Raw genomic sequence first — 12,681 nt, 5'->3', positions numbered from 1 at the left:
CAGGGCTTCAGAGGCCCCAGTAAAGGAGGGCCCAGAGATAAATTAAATAAGGGTTCTAGCCATGAGGCCTCCTCTAAGACAAGGGACCTTTCTGGAGGCTAGTGCCCCCCAAAAGCCAAGAAAGGTAGTCAGCCTTTTTACTCACCCACATTGCAGTTCTAAGGGAAGATCCAAGAGCAGTCTGAAATCCCAAGCCAGAGCTCCTCCAAGGCCAAGTTCAAAGGAGAAAAAAAACCTCAAAGGAAGTTACCACCATTTTAAAAGACAGTTCCGCTTTGTGTCACTTCCTGTGCCTTCCTTACACTTTTACATAGACCAATTGCAACTTTTGCTTTGCTTCAGACTGCCCAGGAGGCAGTCAGTCATTTTTGATTTGTTACTCATTAGCACATATGGGTCATAGCCCCCCCACCCCTCACTTAAGGATTAAATGGTGGCTAACATCTAAAAAATAGGCAGGGTAGAGTTAATCCCATCTTCACAGTATGAAGGGCAAATTAAAGAAGGAAGAGACTTAAATCAGTGAGACAAATAGGAGATTATCAAGATAGTTCAGGAAAAAAAGGAGATGAGGGACCTTAAGTCATATGAGAAAACGGAAGAGGATTCCAGAGATATTGTGGAGAAATAACAAATAAGATGAGAAAATTAATTAGATTATAGGAGAGAAGGAAGATCAAAGAGTAAAGATTATTCTGAGATGATGAACAATGAATGACTAGAAAAATAGTAATAGAGCCCTGAATAATAATAAAAAAGTTCGGAAGACAGGAAGGTTTTGGGAAAAAGAAAACAAAATGAGATCTGTGTGATTACTCCAACAACTATAATAATGTTGGTCTCGGAGGCAGTAGGGCATAAACTGGAGAGGAAGGATATCATCACACTAACATCAAAATAACTGCTGCCATAGATCTCCAACTAGTAGGTGAGTTATAACTGCATTAGGGGTCAACATCTAGTTTTGAAGTGAGAGGGTTGGGAGCTTCCACACCTGAAGAAATGGGAAGATAATAGGGGAATAAGAAGAAGTAAGAATGCATACTGGAGGCAAGCTCTAGATAATGGATTACAGTCCATCCCTGAACTCTCTGGTTAGTCAAAGACAATTTGAGGTTTGGCCACGATGCAACTTTGGAGACCAGTGGATTAGGGAATCTCTAAAATCACTTCAGCTTCTATAATTGTTACTATTTTTTTCTGCCCCAGAATGCCTGAAGCAATGTGCCAAAAAAGGAATGGAAAAGTACTGGATGTTTTTGTGTATCACGTGATTAATAATATGGAGGACTAGGTCTGATCCCCACAACAACTGAAAACTCTCCAAAAGAGAAATTATCCCCATCGGCTGTCTCCATGGTCTAGAGACACTAGGAACCCAAATGAAACTTCACACACACACACACACACACACACACACACACACACACACACACACACACACACACACACACAGTAACCCCTACCTTGAGCTCATTCAACATAACCCTTCTCCCCTGCCCACCATATTCACAGCAGGGAATGTGCAATAGCCACCCATCTGTTTTCAATAAAACACAAGGTTACACCCTGATGGTCCCTCTCTGTTTCCTGGAGATCCTGGCTGCAGGCTGTGAAAGGATGCAGGGCCTCAGTGGCCAGTACCTGTAGTACTCTGTGCTGTAAAAGATTTCTGCAGGAGAGTGAAGGAATAGAAGGGGCAGGACATATACTTAAGCTTAAAACTAGCTCAACTGCACCCCTAGACTTTCTCCCACCCCAAGAAGCATGGAGATCCAAACTTCAAAACAGAGAAATCATTCCAGCTTCAATAACAATAATGTAGCAATAGTCTATGTAGCTGGGTAAGAGAACAGAGGGCATGTGTGAGAAGCTGTAACAGGTTATGTAACATTCCAGAGCAGTGGCCAGGTTATCCTCTACAAAAGGCACTTGGGACTAGGCTGGTGAACTCTGAATTGCTCAGTGTGAGAGAAGACTGTGAAGTCTATAGATCCAGGCCCCAAGGAAAACAACATATCAAGGGAGGGAGACAGAAAGGGAGCAATAGGTGAAATTAAGGGAGAAAGAAGGGGGACCCTAACATTACTGAAGATCTTAGCAAGGCAGGAAAAAAAATGAAAAGACCTTAAAAATACGAAGAAACATGGCTTCCATATCTAGTAAACTAATTCAGGCATTTATGAATAAATACTGCAAAATAAAGGAAAATTACAACACTGGGCAAGGCAGAAAACTGTGAAATGTAAGGAGACTATAGAACCACATGTTGTTTCTGGGTGTATTAAAAGATAAATGAGAATTACAAGAGCAGAACTTAAAGATTATACAGAAAAAATAAGTAATAGAATTTTTAAAAAACCATAATTGAGATGGCAAGTCTTAAAAAAACAACATGAAAGTACCACTGATTGGGAAAGTAAGCATTCAAAAGTGAAGGTCAAGAGAAGAAAAAGAAAAAAAAAGAGAAAAGTAATAACATTTCAATAAAACATGCTCTGAATTAAAAAAAAAAAAGCAAAAAAAGAGAACCAGAAGGACAGAGAGAAGAATCCAGAGGGACAAACTCCTTACAAAAAGTCAATTGAGTCACTACCTCAAAATAGACACTACTGCATACAAAGACAAGACCTAACACAAGCACTAGAGAAAGTTACACTGCAAGCTTGAATTAAAAACAAACAAATAAACCAAAAAATCTGCCTAAAAACCAGAATGGGCCAAATGAAAATGGGGAGCAAAAAATAAAAAACTAAAGACTACAATGGGCAAAATAGAAAAAGAGGCAAAAAATACTGAAGAGAGCAGTCTCTAAAGAATAGAATAAGACAAATGGAAAAGGAGACAAAAAAAACTATAGAAAAAAACTCCTTAAAAAGTAGAAATGGAAAAGGAAACAAAAGATCAAGGAGGAAAAATTACTCCTTAAAATTAGAATTGGGGCCATAATACAATAAAAAACAGTAATGGATTCAGGTCCCACAAAACAAAAGACCTATACTCAAATGGAAACTTTAAAATGAAATCCTAAATAATGAATCAAAGAACAAATTATAGAAACAATAAATAATTACACAAAAGGAAGTTGTAATGATGAAACAACATATCAAAATTTCTGGGATGAAGCTGAAGCAGTGTGCAGTATTGTTATAAAAATACACCAATGAAATAGAAAAAGAGATTAATTAAATTGATATTTATCTTTTAAAATGAGAAAACCAACAAATAAACCTTTAAAAAAGCCAATAAAAATAAGGCTAAAATGAGATATTAAAAATTAGAGGAGAAATAGATAAACTGGAAGCAGAGAAATATAGAAATAAATAAAACTAAAAACTGAATCTCTGAAATGGGTAATTGATAAATATCAATAGTCTTTTTAAGAAGAAAAGGGAAGAAAATCAGATCTATGAAACAGCAAATGAATGAGGTGAAATTACAACAAAACCAAAAATAAAAATAATAATCAGAATAAGTTAAAAAGGGTTACGGAATAACAAAACTTGGAACAGAAAAGATATAGAGAATATCTTCAAAAATATAGCTCTTATTAAATAATCCAACCTCAGAAAGGGAAATAGATCCAGCTATAAAGAAGTTACAAAAGACATCAAAAATCATACTCCTGGTGGAGAATTCTAACAAACTTTTAAAGAACAATTAGTATGCATACTTCAGGAACTATATACAAAAATTGAGAAATAAAACACCTGGCCAGAATTCTTTTATAAGAAAAACATAGTCCTGATACCTAAACTAAGGAAAGATAAAACAGAGAGGGAAAAATATAATTCATTAAATTAATGAATATTGACTCAAGAATTTTAAACAAAATCCTCTCAGACTATAGCAATTTATCTAAGAAACCATTCTTTATGCAGAAGTGGAATTTATTGAATTTGTGGGATGTGAAGATGGTTAATATAATTGATAATAACAAAAATCCAAACACTCAAAAATATTTTTTCATCTCAATAAGATACAAAAAATGCCTTTAAAAAAAGATAGCAACATGTTACATTAAAAAACCCTACAAAATATAGCCATACTGTTTCTATGATACCGTAAAAAGAATTTTAAGACCAAAAGTGAGCATTGTATGTAACAGGAATATACTAGGATGCTTTCTAATTAATATAGGATTAAAATAAAGATGCTCACTCTCTCCACTATTATTTTATATAGAAATGGTAGAAACAATAAGACAAGATAAATAAATTAAAGGCATAAAAATAAGTAACGAGTTAAACTTTTTTTGCTGATATAATATCTAGAAAATCTCCATAAATCAGCAAATATACTGAGAAAGTAGCTTCAATAACACTGCACGAATATAATTTCTAAATAACAAAGCAAAAAAGAAAGGGAAACCCCATTTTAAATAAGTAAAAAATGCACAAAATATTTGGGAATACAACTACCAAAGCACAGAAAACAATACTATCAATTCAATTATAAAGTTCTCCTTAAGGAAATAACTTAAATAGCTAGAGGAATATTCAATGGTCATTTTTCAATAAAATAAAATTGACAATATGATCAATGTTAATTTACACAGTTGATACTATACCAGAGAAATAAGAATCTATATATTGCCTCTTATGTATCAGGCACTGCACTAAGCCTTTTGAAACTTATCTCATTTTGATCCTCACAACAACATTGCATGAGTTAGGTGCAGGAAACTGAAGAATACAGAGGTAAAGGGCTTGCCTAGAGTCACTTAGCTTTTAAGTCTCTGAGGCCAGATATGAACTCAGGTCTTCCTGCCTCCAAAAGCTGCCTCCTACCAACCAAATTACAAATGAAATATTATTATATAAAATAATAAAATAATTCATTTGGGAAAAAGCTCTGGAACATCATGGAAAATGATTAAAAGAGAATAATAGTAGAATGCACAGTTCTAGACCTCAAACTTCAAAATAAAGCAGCAGTCATGAAAACCATCTGGAATTAATTTAAAAAATAAAATCAGAAAAAACGAACTCAATAACTTGTATTTGATAAAATAGAAAACAAATTACACAAGAAACATGTTGAGAAACCTAGAAAGCATCCTGGCAGATATTAGATTTGATCAATACTTTATATACATAAAAAAGGTAAAATTAAATGTTGATATTTTAAAAATTGATGAATCTTTAGCCAACTTGATTAGAAAGAGGACAAAAAATCAACTTAACAGAATAACAAGCAAACAAAGAAAAATAATAACTAAACCTGAAAAAAATAAAAATAAATATTAGATCCCACTGTGCAGTTATGTGCTAACAAAACTGGAAATACAAAATAATTTTTTTGAAAATTTTTAAATACAAAATCTAACAGAAGACCAAATAGAGATCTTAATCTACTGCCCAAAAAAAGTCTTAATTAATCCAAGGGAACAAAAAATATCTTTAAAGGAAATACCAGAGGAAACAATTCCTGGTTACAAAATGAAATCTAACAAAAATTTTAAAAAAAAGATAATTAGTGACAGTATTACACAAATAATTCTCAAAAATTCAAAAAGAATGCACTCTAAGCATTTATGAGACCAGCTGCCCTCCTAACAAAAGAGTAAAAAAAAAGATTACTCCTCTATTATTATATTACATAGGTGTAGAAAAGGAAAAGCTAGCAATGACAATAAGAAAAAAACCTTAGAGGTTTAAAGACAGGGAAAGCAAACAGAACTATCCTTTTTTGCTGGTAACATGATAGTTATTTTAGATCTTAAGAAATCAGAAGCAATAGTAATCGAGATAATGGCTTTAGGGATGTTGCAATTTACAAAACAGAACCACAAAATCAACAGCACTTCTACATATGAACAACAAAATCCAAGTGGCAATCATACAAAAGGAAATCTCACTCAAAATGACTACAAAATGGAGAAAGTATTTGGTAATTAACCTACTAATACAAACAAAATTCTTGAGTAGGTTCAGATATGAAGTGCTCCTTAACAAAATAAAGAACAACTTAAATAGCTGAATGAATATTTAATTTATTGTGGAATATGAGATATTGGACTAAACCTAACTTCTGTCAGAATTTTCCAGTTTTCTTAGTGGGTTTTATCAAAGAAGGATTTTTTTCGCAAGTAATTTTATTTAGTAAACAATGGGTTAGTGAGTTCAAAAAATATACAGAAATACTTACAAGAAATAAAATCCTTTTAATTACATGAAATTTTAGAGCTGCTGCACAAAAAAACAAAAACAAAACTAATACATCTAGGATAGGAAATGAAGCCGTTGAATAGAGAAAATTGTATCAAATTTTTCTTTTAAAAGTTAGTTATCCAAATATGTAGACAAGTAAAAATATCTAAAGCCATTCCTCACTAGAAAAGAGGTCAATGGATATGAAGAGAACCTCAAAAGAATTGTAAAATATTGACAAAAATATGCAATAATACTTGAAATCACTAATAATAAAAGAAGTGCAAATCAAAGCCACTCAGGTTTCACATTACACTCAACAAATTGTTGAAGGTGGAAAAATAAATCTTGGAAAAATATAAAGAACATGCTTGAACCTAAAGAAGAGATATGAGGAGATACCTCATTTTCCACTCCTTTGCAGTGGTGAGTGGGTCTGGTAGTATACAACAATGCAAATATTTCAGGTTTTTTCAATGAATTGAGAAACTTCACTGGATTTGTCTTTGAAACATTTTTCTTTTGCTATGTGGATTTGGCTCTCTTTTGGGAAGGATAGGGAGGGATAAAGAAGAAACAAGCTATAAAAGCAAAAGATATCAGTAAAATTCATTTTTAAAAAGAAATCCAATTAGAAGAACTACTAAGTGCCTTTTTTGAGCACCAAAACTTCACCAAAAACAATAATCAGAAGCTAGCAAACAATAGAATGGGGGCCCATCAGCAAATCTGTTGGCTGGCTCCCAGAATGATGAGAAATTAGCAGAGGGGAATTTGACAGCACTTCTGAGGAGCAAAAGAACCAGCACTGAGACTAGAACACCCTAGCCCAGCGACTCAAAAGCCACTCTGATTGTCAAAAATCCAGGATGAGCCTAATTCAAAGAGGCAGAGATCTGTGCAAGTAGACAGAAGACTCAGGGTAAAATTAAGTAGGGTCAAACACTTTTTCCAAAAGTGTAAAGAGGAAAGAGAAATAAGACTGGCCTAGGCAAAGGGTCCTAATTAAAGTTGGAAAGATATGTAAATAAAAAAAATTTATATGAAAATTTCAAGTCTAAAAATTCCCAGAAAAGAGGAACTCCATAACGGACTTAAAAGTAAAAAATGTACTTTCTTCATGGACTACAAAAATAGCTTGATGAAACGGTAAAAAATGAAACAAAAGCATTTAAGGATAAAAAATGGAAGGAAAATGGTAAATCTTATTCAAGAAAAGGACTCCCCCCAAACTAGCATAGACCAATTAGAAATCAATTACTCCATCAGATCACAAAAAATAATAGAACAAAGCCCACAGACTAAAAACAAGAAAAAGTAAGATAATTTCGAATGAAAACTAAATGATGACCCTGGGCCAGTCACTTAACACCATTACCTAGCTGGTACCAATCTTCTGTCTTGAGGTCAAATATATAGTATGGATTCTAAGATAGAAGATAAAGGTTAGGAATAAAAACAACTAAGTGACCTGGAAAATAAGTCCAAGAGAACATTTGAAAAGCATTGGTCTCTTGGGAAACTGATTTTTTTCTTAAGCGTAGATATTATATTTCAAGAAATAACAAATGAAAGCTGTCTAAGACAATTAGAACCAGAAGGCAAAGATAGAAAGACTAAACCCCAAGAGAAAAAGTTCTAGGAATTTGACAGTAAAAATCTAGAGTTCCAATATAAAAGAAAAAAGTACTACATGAATAAAGAAAGAAGCAATTCAAGTACCAAAGACTATAATCAGGATCCAAGAAGCCCTGGCAGCTTCTCCTATAAACACAAAGAAATCTTAGAAAAAATACAATGTTCCAAAAAGCAAAGGATAAAACTGACAACCAATAATAACTTTTAAGAACAATTTAAAACCAAGTATAATTCTACGGGGGGAAAATGAATCTTTGATGGAAGAGGAAACATTCAAATATTTCTGGTAAAAAGATCAGAGATAAGTAGGAACTTTGAAATACAAATACAGGGTACCTGAGCAACTGGAAGGAGTTGTATAATGATGCAGTACTAACATTCTAATAGGAGAAGAAATAAGCATCCCTTCAAACTTTAATATCTTCAAAGCATATTGAGAGAGTTACACAGGAAAAATAGAGAACCTGGAGGAGGATTAGTTCTGTTTTGAGATTTTGAAGAGAGTAAAGAGAAGTGAGAAACACGGAGGAAGGGGTGAGGGAAAGTGAGCATTGGAGGAATCTGACTTCTGAAATGGAGAAAGGAGGTTTACTACAACTATATACATAAAGAGTTTGGTCCAGAAATATATCAAGTTCAACAAGGAAAAAATAGGGGTGGTGGTGAAGAATTAAGAAAGTGGAAAATGCAAGGCAGGGAAAAGTCTCAAGCAAAACAAACGCTATGATGCTGAAGGGGAGAATAAAAGCAGCTGTGACAAAATAACTGGAATCTAAAGGGATGCCTTAGATTGCATCCCAGAAAATTGAAAACTGACTGAATGGACTATTATTACACAGTAACAAATGGAAGAGCTATTTTGGAAAATCCTTAGTAATATGAACTGATAAAAAGTGAAGTCAACAGAACTAGAAAAATAATTTATGAGGAAGAAACAACAGAACAAAAAACAACTTTGAAAGACTTAAGAATTTTATTAATGTAATGACCAAACAAGTCTCCAGACTAAAATGAAGCCTGCTACCCACCTCCTGACTGAAATATGATAAACACAAGAACACTATGTAGATCAGAATGTAAACATGGACTCAAATCCAGGACTTCAATCCCCAGAATTCCTTGCTCCACTTCCCCAGAATGCTTTGTAATCTCGCTAAATTCTCACACCTGGGCCTACAGCAGGTTATGATTTAAAGGGTCTCCGCCCGGCCGGCACTCTTCTCTTCTTGGCTCTGCTGGCAAACAGACGCGTCTCATGATGTGAGTGAAATTTGGGTGGGCCTTATAGCCCACCTAGTACATGCTTCTCTTGATTGCATTTTCTTTAATCCTTAATCTTCAATAAACCTCATAAAAATAATACTTCTTGCAGAGAGAAACTAATTTCTACCTGCCTCAGCTTCCCCTAAATTTTAATCTTTACAAGTAATAGTAGCAGCAACAGTAATAGTAATCACCACTGTCATCTTTGCCATAGTAATAGTAATAATAATTGTGCATCTAATTTACATTTATGTCTACTATGTACCAGGCACTATTTTAAACATATTACATGCTTTCTCATTTGATCTCAATGACCGTAGGATGTAAGTGCTATTATCACATTTTATAGAAAAGGAAACTGAAACAGTCAGAGATTAAGTGACTTGCTCAAGTTTACATAGCTAGTAAGTAGGTATCTGAGGCTCAATTTAACTCGGGTCTCTCTAATCCAGGTCCAGTGCTCTATCTAATATGCTACCTAAATGGACCAAAACAGATAAAAAAGACAATTTGCTAAGACAGTTGAAGCCTCAGCTCAGTCTTCAGTACCTTTGCAAATGTATGACTTTCCATCAAGGGAAGAAGTAGAAGACTTATAGGATGCCAAATATGTGAAGATGACAATTAGTGAGTCTATGATGTTGGTAAAACATTCGGGAAAGAATAATACTTCCTCGATTGTATAGATAATAGTTGCTAAGCAACAATTAGGTACAAGTCTGTATGGTTAATGGAGTAATTTTAACTCGTAAAGAAGATACTGCTGGGGGGCAGCTGGGTAGCTCAGTGGATGGAGAGCCAGGCCTAGAGATAGGAGGTCCTAGGTTCAAATGTGGCCTCAGACACTTCCTAGCTGTGTGACCCTGGGCAAGTCACTTGACCCCCATTGCCTAGCCCTTACCACTCTTCTGCCTTGGAGCCAATACACAGTATTGACTCCAAGACGGAAGGTAAGGGTTTAAATTTAAAAAAAAAAAAGAAGAAGATACTGCTTATCACTGTGCAATATTAAAAAAATTTTTTTTCGTACTGAAGTATTTATGATAAGGGAGAAACCAGCACCTTCTCTGAAAGGAAAGATGGTTTATTTCCTATCAGGAATAAAGTAGAAATTCATTATCTTGTATTAATATGAGAGGTTATTCTGTAATTAGTTTTTACAGGTACTTAAATTTTGGATTATGAGTAATACAGAAACATTTAATATTATAGACAAAAGTTTTATGAATTAATTCCACATTATGCAAAAATTGAAGTTAATTTTTTAAAGCTGACATTAGCATAAACTGGGTTTAGAGCAGTTTCTGTAATGATATAATCAAGAATCTTTAAAAGACCAGTTTAATTTAAAGTGGTTCAGAAAAGGATTCATTCTCTCACCCTTATCCAGATGTTGGCTTCCACCTCTATAGAGTTCTGTGGTTCACTGCAGTAGAGACAACATAAGCACCACATTAGAATTTTCTGGTTTTCATCTGCAGAAAGAAAAACAAAGGTGGGTTTTATCATACAAGTACATTCACAGTAGTTAGAGCTAAATTGTTTTTAATTAACAGAAGAAAAATCAACTTATTCTAAATTAAAAGAAGATTCAAGATCACACCTAACATTTGACTTGATTTTTGTTCTTTCCTATGGTACATATGCTTATGAGATTTTAGGTAGTTATTTCTCTTTCTATCATAATCAATATTCTAAATGCATCCTCACCACTATTTCCAATTTAAATGTTTAATCTGACAAATATTAATGATTGTTTTGTAAACCATTATTCTGACTTAAGATAATACCATGAAATATGTCAGAAAAGACTAGTTCTAAATAATCCATAGTAAATATATAAAAAGAGCTCTGGAGAAGTAAGCTGGTCTATTCAATTTAAAACTGTATAAGAACTGAGCCAGAAGATGGAGTTTAGAGGGAGACCATGATAAACAGTGTATTGTTAGTAATAATGTTTAATTTTTTCTTTAAACCCCTACCTTCCGTCTTAGAATCAATACCATGCATTGGTTCCAAGGCAGAAGAATGGTAACAGCTAGGCAATGGGAGTTAAATGGACTTGCCCGGGGTCACAGAGTTGGGAAGTGTCTGAGGCTAGATTTGAACACAGGACCTCCCATCTCTAGGCTTGGCTCTCAATCCACTGTCTTGGAGACGTGGCTCTGGTTCTTTGGCAAGACATGGCTCTCACTCTGTCTCTTGCTAGTGGAGACATTGCTCTCTGTTGGCAACAGGAATTGGGGGAGGAGGTGGGGGTGGGGTTTAGGGTCTTGGGCCTTGGTGTGGGCATGCTAGGTGAGTAGTGTAGACTGATTCCTTTTTCCTTTACCTTCCCAAAACACTATCCTCCTAGGAAGCCCCTAATCTTCTGAGGAGGCCTCCTAGAAGAGGTCTTTCAACTCCCCCAGGCACAGCCTAGGGTAGAGAAACCTTATACACCTTTCCTTCTCTCTTCTTAATTCCTTTCCTTTATATTAATTAAACCACCATAAATTTCCTAAACTGACTGGAGTATTTTTATTGGGATTTGTATTAATCCCTGGCAACCATAAGGATAATGTATTAGCCAAAAACCCCTAAATTTACAACTTACAGTCTGATTAATCCACAAGGATTGTGACCATGACCCTCAAATTTCTGAGAAACCTCTTTCCTTTCTCTCTCTATTACCTCTTCAAGTCAGTGTTTTAAGCATCTAACTCAACAGTTCAAAACACAGCTGCAAGAACAGGTCAGTATAAAACATTTTTTTCTGCTCTTTTCTCCTTAATTTGAATTGAACCCAGCCTTTTGTTGTTGTTGTTGTTGTTTTAAACCTATAAGCTATAGGACTTTAAGTGGCCTTAGCTGGGGAAGATATTTATGAATAACCTTTCCCTTAGGGAACAAACAACCCAATTAGCCAATCCTCACTGACAATACTGCCTAGATCACTCTTAACTAGCAGTGAGAAGGACCTGGAAGTTTTGGCCTTGTCCTGCTCCCCACGTCTCTAGTTTTAAAGTTAAGTGAGGAGTAAAAAAAAAAAATCTGTGAGGCCCGATAGGAAAAGCCTTGGTGTTACTCAAAGAAAGAAATTATTTTACCCAGAATGTGAAGTATAGGAGGCTTGTGACTCCTCCCAAATCAAACAAAAACTCAGCCTTTGCCTCAGGCAAAAGGCTTTGTTTTTTTCTGTCTCCATGTGGTACAAGGGATATGATTGGATTAAAAGGCTCCTTAAAAAAAAGGCCACTACACCCATATCTTTTGTTTTCACTCCCTGATTTTAACCCCTAGTCAACTGATTAAAACCAAAAGTTTAAATGATTTAGAAAAAAAAAATATATATATATATATATAAATGAATACTACGTTCTACGACATTTGTATGGTTTTTGAACAATTAGGGACATTAAAGATTCCAGAATATCTCCAATTTCTTATGTTATTAGGTAATTTAATTTTTATACTCCTAAATACTGTGATGAGAAATGCTACCTTAAAAAAATTTGAAGTTAAAATGCAGGAAAACATGGAAAACCAATTGGATAATTCAAAATGCTTCTTACAGGATCAATTGGTGAATACTGACACCACCAAAAACATGTCTGACCCTGACAAACCTAAGCTGCTTCAGATTAAA

At 34.4% G+C, this 12,681-nt stretch overlaps 1 protein-coding gene across 2 annotated transcripts in view; it reads right to left on the bottom strand.

The window, feature by feature from the left end:
• FANCC (FA complementation group C) overlaps positions 1–12,681 on the bottom strand; it is a 223,763-nt gene that overhangs the window by 139,803 nt on the left and 71,279 nt on the right. Inside the window, exons 1-2 of one of the 2 annotated variants that reach the window (XM_007497925.2) lie at positions 10,657–10,924; positions 10,434–10,528 (exon numbers count right to left, since the gene is read on the bottom strand). In XM_007497925.2, the coding sequence (XP_007497987.1) occupies positions 10,434–10,528; positions 10,657–10,696 (135 nt within the window). In that variant the 5' untranslated portion in view covers positions 10,697–10,924. Of the gene's footprint in view, positions 1–10,433; positions 10,529–10,656; positions 10,925–12,681 lie in introns of those variants that run through there. The other variant, XM_007497923.3, reaches the window with a different exon arrangement.

The sequence above is a fragment of the Monodelphis domestica genome, chromosome 7 (genome assembly GCF_027887165.1).
Source record: "Monodelphis domestica isolate mMonDom1 chromosome 7, mMonDom1.pri, whole genome shotgun sequence".
Classification (NCBI taxonomy): domain Eukaryota; kingdom Metazoa; phylum Chordata; class Mammalia; order Didelphimorphia; family Didelphidae; genus Monodelphis; species Monodelphis domestica.
Note: the sequence above shows the minus strand (reverse complement) of the source record. Positions and strands in the feature narration are given on the sequence as shown.